Source organism: Filicampus tigris, chromosome 3, assembly GCF_054856515.1.
Source record: "Filicampus tigris isolate MCC_2025a chromosome 3, RoL_Ftig_1.0, whole genome shotgun sequence".
Lineage (NCBI taxonomy): Eukaryota > Metazoa > Chordata > Actinopteri > Syngnathiformes > Syngnathidae > Filicampus > Filicampus tigris.
The window spans coordinates 22,668,958-22,679,265 of record NC_141219.1 but is presented as its reverse complement, the minus strand read 5'-3'; the positions used below and the strand labels follow the sequence as shown (position 1 = coordinate 22,679,265).

Here is a 10,308-nt window from a genome sequence, read left to right as displayed (position 1 = left end):
TGTAAAAAAGTTTGGCGGCACGGTGGTTGACTGGTTAGCACGTCCGCCTCACAGTTCAGAGGTCGTGGGTTCGATCCCGGCCCCGGCCTCCCTGTGTGGAGTTTGCATGTTCTCCCCGTGCCTGCGTGGGTTTTCTCCGGGTACTCCGGTTTCCTCCTACATTCCAAAAACATGCATGGTAAGTTGATTGGACTCTCTAAATTGTCCCTAGGTGTGATTGTGAGTGCGGATGTTTGTCTTTGTGTGCCCTGCGATTGGCTGGCAACCAATTCAGGGTGTCCCCTGCCTACTGCCCAAAGACAGATGGGATAGGCTTCAGCACGCCCCGCGACCCTTGTGAGGATAAGCGGTATCGATAATGGATGAATGTAAAAAGGTTATGTTGTGAAAATTAGTACAGTCGGCACCCCACTATTCTGCGAATAAGAGAGACCAGGCCGGTAGATGACAGGTGTCTGTATTTCAGGCTAGCGGCGAATAACAAACAACATGAGCAACCTTTCACATTTTAATGATTGGTTACATTTTCTCAAACACATAAGATACAGTGAATTAAAAAAATGCACATCCGTATCAAATCATTGGTTATTTAGTTATTTCTTGTTAATAACCTCCATAGAATGGTCTACTTTGTAGTTTTGTTAGTTACGTTGGAGAATAACTTAATAAATGCAAAGGCACATTTTGATACACATCCTTTACAAGTAATCAGAATATTGGTATTAATTTGGAAAAACCTTTAAAAAAGGTTACACCCCCTAAATATAATACAAAATATAATATACTTTCAGTCAATAATCATAATTGTTATTCAAATTATTCACTCAATTGTGTTTAGCCAGCGCCAGAGTGAGACGATATTCAAGGCACAAAGGGAGCTTTACAATGGCTTATGTACACATTGTTTATCTGCATGTGCTGGTAATTAAAAAAAAAAAAAAAAAGTTTAAAAACAAACAAACAAAATATACAGTGCTAGGTGGAAGTAACAGTCAGTTTGTTGGCAGAAAATCTACGTGTGGTGCCGAATCACCAAACCTATTCATACTAAACAAACGTGCTTGTTAAAAGATGTGCGTACATGCAGAATATCTCTAACATGATTAAAATAAAATTGCATACAAGACTCATTCCAAGATATTTGAAAAATGGCAATAAATACCAGCACATTTGGCACATTCAACACAGTCTGGGAAAACTTAGCATGATTGACATGCAATGCAAGTTAATCGCGTGAGGCCTCAGGGCCTCTCGGCTGCACTGTGGCTCCCTCACGTTGGAACATGTCAAAACGTGGTGTTACCTCACAGCGGATGAGGAGGGTGTCGTCCTTGACAAAAGCTCGCTGATTCAGCTGATGCAGGTGCAGGAAAGTCACATAGCCAAACCCTTTGGGGTTACGCTGAATGGTGGGCTTCTTGAAGGCTTGAAGGTCCGGCTTGGTCTCCATCACCTCCATATGATGTTGAGCGTCAGGGCCCTGGTCGAGAATGGCCAGACGGATAGTGCCCTGGAAAGGCCAGCTCAGCTGTCCATCAAAAGCTCCTTGCATGGTGTGGACAAAGAGGGATATGTAGTTGGAACAGCGTGGGGCATTGGGGGTCTGCAGGTGTAAGCGGAGGCACAGTTTGTAGCCCGGTCGACCTGTGTAGAAGCCCGGGCTGTGCTCAACCACCGGCAGGCCTGCTTCTTGGTTCCGGAGGTGGGCCGAGAAACCTCGGAGACGCCAGATGAAGATGCCATGGCATTGCTGTGCCTCCAGCTCCTTCACCGTCTCCTCGAGCACAGCTACTCTTCTTTGGAGCTGTGCAAGTTGACCTACCTGTGGAGAGAAAACACCAATCTTGAGATGGCAACCATTGACATGATTACTGCTTTCATTTATATCATAAGGTTTATCCAGTTCAGAGTGTAGGGTGAGCTCAAGCCTATCCTAGCTGAATTTGTGCTAGAGGAGAGGTACACCTTGGACTGGTTACAAGTCAATGGCACGACACAAAAAAAACCAAATCAGAGTATTCCATTACCTACCTAACCTAACATGCACAGGAAGAACATGCAAGCCCAGAATCTCTCTCAACTGTGAGGTAAACGCATTTATAACATGCCCTTCCATACCTCCGGCATGCTTCAAGACAGGTACTGGATATTTGTCCAAACTCATGTACTCATTTTATTGCTTAATAAAGCATTATTGCATTAAAACTCAACCTTGCAAGATTTTCATGTATGGAATATGACAATACCCGAGTATCTTCTAAGATGATAAGCTCACGGAGCTGGTGATCCTGTTTTACTAATCGTCCGTCCATATCCCGGATCCTCTGCATTTCTTCGCTAGGGTGGCATGGGCCACAGCTGCCGCCAGAGCTTGCACTTCTCCTAGAAGGTGATGCTGACTCCGCTCCTTGATCATCAGATGAAACAGAAGGTCCAAGAGCCCAAAGTGACTTTGGTGTGGCGCCGTTAAGGCTAAGGCAGCGCAGAAACTCTGCCATGTAGCGCATGTGCATTTGCGTGAACTCCTGCATATGCTGAGCCAGGTTGTGTCGCTGCATCTATAAAAAAAACACAGTTTGACAAAAAGTTGTGCTATAAGGAATACCGAGAAATGTTGCAATTTTTAAGGCGCTTTACACTGCGTCGCTTACCCTTTCCTTACATCCAAAAGTGCTAAAGTTACAGGCAATAGGGGCTTTAGGGCAATCTGTATCACAATGAGAGTCCATCTGTAACAAAAACAAGGCCAATTTACATTTTTAAACTGCACTGCATCAGCCTAGTAAATCACACAAAGACATTTAATGGGGGGAGGGATTATCTGTTCTTGTTTGCTCCCCATTGTTCTAACAATAAAGCAATAATACATTTAAAGACGCCTTTCAGAGGACACCATACAATCAACCAATAATCAAAGTGAAATAGTCACGCACAAAACATCCGTTGTAAAAACAAGCTTGTCGTTCTGAAAAGATGTGCTTTGCGTTTGCCTTTGAAACAAGAAAATGGAGTCCATCTTGTGCAGCGTTCCAGAGTAGGGGAGCAGAGCGAGTGACTGCTCTGCTTCTCACAGGTATGAGGCAGACAGTGAGGCGGAGAGAGGATGAGGATGGAAGGGTGCATAACGAGGTGGCAATCTGTATTATGTCTGACAGCTATAGTGGGTGAGCAGGAGGACTTTGAAATGTATTCTAAATTTTAGCAGTACCAGTGGAGCGGGTGTAAAACTGAGGTCATGTGGTTGAAGGAAGGGCTTGTTGTTACGACGCTAGCCTCTGAATTCTGGACCAGTTGGAGTTTATGGGGGGGATTTGTGAGGGAGATGAAAAAGAAGGGAATTGTAGTAATCGATACTGAAGTGACATAACGGCGGAACAGGGAGCGAGGGACATGCAAAGGTGATTAATACTGCAGAGGCGGAAGTATACTTATGCAAACTATGTAATCGTATTTGTGTGGGCTTGAAATGATAGGGTGCTGTCAAAGATGATATCGAGAAACTTAAACTGGCCAGGGGGGAAAACAGTGGAGTTGTCTACGTCAAATTGTAATGTAATTTAAGGGCAAATTAAAACTTTCGGAAGATTCAGTACACCCCCCGGGCTTGACAAGTGTATCCACTTTTTGTAACATTTTTGTTTGGTGGTGTGCCATGAGATTTTTCGAGTTTCAAAATATGTGCCTTGGCTCAACAAAAGGTTGGGAATCATTGGTCTACGGTAATGGAGGAGCTGTTAATTTTGGCGAGTGTAGATTTGGATTAAACTAGGAGGAATTTGGTTTTGTAGCTGTCGAGTTTGACAAAAGCTGAACTAAGCTAAGATTAGAGTTTGGTGTGACAGTCTGTAAGGTAAGTGGTTGGGAGGGGAGAGTTGGCTGTCATCCATGTAGCAAAAAAAAAAAGATGTATTTGCAAAAGATCTTGCCGCAATGAGATATAAGGAAGGGCCCTCAGGACAGAGCCCTGGGCCACACCTGAGGTTAATGGGGACAGCTGGGGATGAATGATTTAAGTTGAACGACACTGTGCAATAAACCTGGCCCTTCATCGAAAGGAAGCAGTTTTAAGAATTTAATTAACTGAATCGACTACTCATGTGGTACTAACATACCTGGTCTCTAATGAGATCCAGCTCACAGTACTGGCACTTGACACTTGCAAAGGGACACTGCTGCTCATGAAGCTGGAAGAGAAAGAACAAATTGAAACGGAATGAACCTTCGGGTATACGATGTAAGTTAAAAAACCTTGCTGTGGGAACTTTATTCACAAAAAAAAACTACCTCCTTCTCCTCATATACAAAGCTTGCAACACAGTCTGGGCAGGACATGGGTCTCCTTCGGCACTCTATGGTTTTGTGTTCCTCCAAGTAGATTTTCCTCACGTACTCTTGGCACTGCGGGCAAGGCACAGTCGCAAATGGACATTGTGCCAAATGATTCTGGAAGAAAAACAGAATGAAAACCACAAATGGGTACAGGACAGTGTTTCCAGTAATCTCCCACCATTCTGGGATAATAGGGACCAAGCCTTGCTGGGAATAGCCAAAGACTGTGAATACCTGGCACCCCACGTTCAAAAGGTTTATAACTGCCTGTATTAATAGTTTAAACTGTAAATATTAGCACAAAATATGGCCTGAAAACAGACTGATATTATTTGTAACTCTATCAATCCATCTCCTGAACTGCTTATCTTCACCAGGGTCGCGGTCATGATGGAGCATTTCCCAGCTGTCCTCGGGCGGTAGGCGTGGTAACTCTGAACTGGTTGCCAGCCAATTGTGGAATTTGTAACTCATCATGCAAATTACCCTTAATTTATAAATATATAAATAAAAACTATAAATAAAATTAAAAAATGGTTTACCAATTTCCAGAACAAAAATACACCCAAAGTGCACATGTACATGCTACAACTCTCCTGAAACTTCAAAACTAAGCTCCTCCCCTCACTTCAACATAATTCATGAGCACCAAGATGCCATAAGATGGCATTTGAGCCCTTTTGTATTTCACGAGGCTTTGGCCTGTAAAATAGAATCTCCTCCCCTCACTTCAACATAGTTCCAAGATGGCGGCAAAGCACTACTCATCTTGACCCACGTGACGTCAAGGTCGCCATTTCTGTTTACCGTGTTCCACCCCACTTTGATGTTATGAGACGTGCCGAGTCTTTGACGCCTGTGTCTAGTAATGAAGGGGGTGCTTCCGCAAAGCGTGCAGACTTTCTTCATTTAAGGGAGGAGCTGAAAATGATGACGCCCTTGCTGGCTGTCGCACCTTCTCTCACTGCTTCGGGAAATGTTTCAGATTTTGCGGCGAGGTCTGACAACAATACAAACCTCTCAAGCAGCGGTTCAATTCAAAAATGTCTTTTGTTCTGGGATAGAGTCGCGGTCAGATCAGCCAGCGTTTGGACAAAGATATTGCCGCTTGTAAACTACAGTTTGGAGAGTGCTATCGTAGTGTTTATTTTAGTTATCGGTAGTTTGGAGAATAGATAGCTAAAGGGTGTTTTCAAGGGCTAGAGCAGGGGTGTCCAAACCTTTTCCACAGACTGCCAGATTTGGTGAGGTGAAAATGTGTGGGGGCTGACCGTTCAGATTTGAGTTGCTTTAATTTATCATGGCGTTCGTTACTAGTCACCTTGTTGTAGTTTGCATGTTTCATGTGGTGGTAACTCATGAAGTGACAGAAAAAACATTATACCATTTTTCATGTCATAGTACTATTTGGGAGAAATTACACACAGAGAAAAAAGATGTTGTTCTAGGCTTATACACTTTATGTCGAGAAGTTTGGTCATACATTTTTGGGGGGGGTAATTCCTAGTCATTCCTAAGAGTCAAAACAGATGCAAAAAAATCTATGATCACACACTGTGTGGTTAGGATGCAGCTGCCTGGGATTACAGTATACACGTGGCCAGCAAGCGGTTTGGTGTGCACATGAAGCTTTGAGAAATGAACCCTTTCTCGAACCAATTGGCTCAAGTGGTTTGATGTCTCACGAGACTTCATCTCACCATCACTAAAGAAAGGGCAAACGGTCAACAGAGGTTGCATTTATATCAGTTCTCAACACCACTGAAACATAGTAACACATAAGAGAGGATGTGTTTTGGACTTCAGCTCCAAATTTAACACACACAAATTGATTCAGAAGCTACCCAATCTTGGCCTCGGCATGCACCTGGGTACTGTACTGGCCTTCCTGAGCGACAAGACCTCAGACCGTCCAGATCATGGGAGAGCACTCTCCTCCACCCTCATCTGGAATATGGAACAATGCAGGAGTGTGTCCTGAGCCCCCTCCTCTATTCCTTCGTCACCCATGACTGTTATCCCAGTTACCCGAACCAACACCAATACTCATTGATCCAGAGGGCATGACTAAATAGTTTGATGGGAATGACCACAACCTGAATCAAATGAACTTGCTAACTCACAATTCAATCTTAAGTTGTTGTGTGTTTGGTAACCTGCTGCGAAAAGTCCCACAAGGCAATCGTGGAAAAGGCTAATTGGAAACAAAACAACTGTGAAATCTTAATTCATAAGGCCTCTTAAACATACATACACACAGAAAGGAATAATTACATCAGAAAGATTTCTATATTATGTAGTCTTCCTAATGTAGTGTTAAGGCATATTTTCTCACCTCTAAATGTCTGAGCTCCATTTTGTCAGTACAGCCAGCATTTGGACAGCGGACAGTGAGGGAAAGAATCTCCCTTTTGGCAAAGTTATCAGGAAAAAGTTGGACCTCTAACAGCATTTCATTGTCCACTGGGCACCTCTGTCCTGTATCCCTTTATTTCAGGAAGAAACAGTTTCGTCAAGACTGAGTGTACATTAACATATGGCATTTCATTTATTGCTACACAATCATATAATGTACATGTTACTGATGTCAAATAACACTGTCAACAATTTTTCACTAATTATTCAGAGATGGAAGTAAATGTTTCTACATGATATTTTTAGCACTGATTCCGATTCTGCCCTCGTTTTTCGCTAGCACACGGGTGTCAACCTCAAGGCCCCCAGGGCCAGATGTGGCCCACGAAAGCATATGAAGCTTGTCATTTTCCATGATGCTTGCTTGCTAAAATCTGTACTTACATTTCAAATTGTCATGTGTAATATATAATACGGTTGAGATATTGCAGGCATTTTGTTACTAACTTGAACAATAGTTGAAAAGACTATCAGAGCTGGGCATTTTACTAAAAACTGAGCATCCGTTATTCGTCATCCATCTGCAGCGCGGGTATCCTCCTGACGTCCGTCATTCGACTTTTTTTTCCGGGGGTAAAAAATAGTACCCGTCCATAGGCCTGTCTATTTAGGTCTATTTTTAAATGGGCAGCCGTCGGCAAATCCGACTACATCACAGCTGTCAATTGCAACGTATGATAAAAAACGTATTAGGCAAGCTACTATTGGTCAAACTTAAAAACAAATAATGAAACTATCTCAAAACCTGATGTGCTAGGGAAAAAAGTAAATACATGTGTCAAAAATACGTTTAGGGACACATAAGCTACACTTCGGACATGCCGCTGTGATTGAATTCATGATGAACCTACTGTATATTAGTGTTGAATGTCGAAGCAACAAAAGAGCCTACCGAATTGACTTCTCAATGCAACTTCTGCAGAAACGGTGCCCACATGGTGTTTGAATGGCATTCCGGAGAGCCATCAGGCAGATAGGACACTCGTATTTACTCTCGAGTGGTGGGTCAAACTCCACATCATAGCCTTGCACGAAGGCAGTAGATGAGAGAATAATAGAGGCAGCAGGACTGTCTGAGGGGCTTTGTATGGATTCCCGTTCCCTTTCCAGCATCGCCAAGGTACAGCTGGACCGCTCGTCGCCACCAGCTCCCTCATCACTGACCTCCTCCAAACTCCCCTTGGGATTATCAGAGCAAGACATCTGAGAAAGGTGACACATGAGTAGAAATTGGTGGGCAACAATACACTATGAATTCATCCTCTTCACTCTCAAATACGTTATTGTGCAATATTTAGATTGATATACATCAGCTACAACATTCAACATGGACTACTGTAATGCTCTTTATTATGGTATTTCTCAAAAAGCACTTTCACGCTTACAGTTAGTCCAAAACTCTGCTGCACGCCTTTTAACTGGAGCCAAAAAACGAGATCATATTACACCAATTTTTGCTTCTTTGCATTGGCTTCCAGTTACTTTTAGAATAGATTTTAAGATTTTATTATTTGTTTTTAAAGCTTTGAATGGACTGGGCCTGACCTCATCAAGGTTTACAGTCCAGCGCGCGCATTGAGGTCAGGGGGCCAGCACCTTATTGTGGAGACGAAGACGAACCTTAAAACCACGGGGGTATAGGGCTTTTTCAGTGGTTGGCCCCAGACTCTGGAATGCTCTGCCCCTCCATATTCGAACGGCCTCCTCAGTCGAGTGTTTTAAGTCTCGTCTTGAGACCCACTTTTATTCTCTTTCTCTGGCTTTTAACACGGCGTGAATTGCGTGGTCCCCGTGTGTGTTTGAATTTCATTTTATGTATTTATTTATTTTTGTTATGTATTTATTTCTTTATACATTCATTGGCTGTGATATCACAAACATATGTGCAGCACTTTGTACCAGCATTGTTTTTAAATGCGCTACATAAATAAATAGATTTGTTTGGATTAAACATTCACAACATAAACATTAAAGTACAGCATTACTTGTACCGAGGGAAAGTTTGTCAAGGTAAGAAGTACAGACTTATTCATGAATAAGCCAACAAATGTTTACGAATATTCAACTGGCGAGATGGTTAGTTATGTTGTTTTATGTTGTTTCTGGTTTTATTGGTTTATGGATATTTTATACGTTTAAACTTTAAATTGATTAAAAAAAACACAACATTGTCGTTTGAGGGGACTAGCCAGGTTTACATGCGGAACTGTTAACAGTCCAGGCTGTGATCGCTAAATACCTTTTCAAACGTTCTATTTATATTAATAACCAGCATAGCACGTAGAAGTGGCGCCCAACTCTTGCAAGCACACCAAGACACAACAGACAACGATCAGACAAACACCATCTTAAAATACTACCTTGAGTAGGTCGAGAACTTATCGTTTGTACAGAATTTCCTGTCTTAAACACGTCATCATACGTCAGAAAATAGACTTCACATAGAATAGACACCGCCCCTATTGTGTCAGACCCAGCAACTGAGGTCCGTAGCCAGTCCGTCGCAACGATACGTCAGGGAGGCTGCCATATTGGATGTGACAAATCAAACCTCCCCATTCGTAATCTAATGCAAGTCAATGGACTGGATTTCATAAAGCGAGTGAAGTGACCACCTACACAGTGCACAAAGTGAATGCCTCCTGTTCAACGATTCACACACACTAATGTTGGGTACTAAAACAGGCACCTAAATAAACGTAGCTAATTTTAAGTCTGATGATTACAAATGTCCATTACCATACATTTCAATATTTGTGACTCATTACAATATTATTACATACAGTACAGTAGTAGCACTAACGATAAACACTCATGTAAGAATTAGAAAAATACATAAATTGGTTCGGTGCTTACCTACTGTATATCATCACAATACAAAATTGTTCATATTTAGAATCATCATTTTAATACAGAGACAGACAAAATGAAATTAGTATATTTAAGCCTCATATGATTGAAATATAGCCAAGCATCAAACCAATGTACAGTTTGTATTCTTCAAATGATTTCATGAGTGTTTACAGATGACAGATGTTGACAAATAATTTCAGTATTCAATGATTATATCAATCCAACTACTAACAATGGCCGCCACGGGAGAAGGACTTGCTGAAAGGGCTTTTTATTTAATAATTTTTTTCTTCAGACTGCTTCAAGAGCCCTTCGCTCTGCTTTCTTAGCCATCTTTGTTCCTTCTTATATTATGAGTGTGTGTGCAAGGTTGGCATGCGTGTAATTTATTTCATGAAACCATGACTGTGGATGGTATGATAAACAACGAATATTGCTTGTGCGCTATGGTGTGAAAGTAATGATTTTGATTGACACTGACTCTAATAATGAAATGTTATTTACATGGGACAGATTGTTTTAAAATTGCCATTCAGCTCATTTGTATATTTATTCGTTTAATATGCATTTAATTATTTTTTTTAATTGTGGTGGAGTATCAGGGGTCTAAGAATACAAATTTCTTGTGAAAATGTCAGAAAATTCACAGATATCAAAACTTTCCACTTGGTGTGGGGTTGGCCAGACAGTGACAAGAGGTGGCCATGGCCA

General features: G+C 41.9%; 1 protein-coding gene across 2 annotated transcripts; it reads right to left on the bottom strand.

Moving 5' to 3' along the window:
• Positions 1–15: 15 nt before the first annotated feature.
• Positions 16–9,157, bottom strand: traf6 (TNF receptor-associated factor 6). Of its 2 annotated transcripts, XM_086025833.1 has the most exons (9): positions 9,105–9,157; positions 7,637–7,947; positions 6,665–6,815; positions 4,285–4,443; positions 4,113–4,184; positions 2,652–2,729; positions 2,247–2,558; positions 1,304–1,822; positions 16–156 (listed from the first exon to the last, which is right to left on the bottom strand). In XM_086025833.1, exons 2-9 carry the CDS (start codon positions 7,945–7,947, stop codon positions 49–51), a joined length of 1,710 nt encoding a protein of 569 aa, XP_085881959.1. In that variant the 5' UTR covers positions 9,105–9,157; the 3' UTR covers positions 16–48. The 2 variants fall into 2 exon arrangements, with proteins under 2 accessions (XP_085881959.1, XP_085881960.1); XM_086025834.1 differs by lacking the exon at positions 16–156 and having other exon boundaries at positions 442–1,822.
• Positions 9,158–10,308: the final 1,151 nt, after the last annotated feature.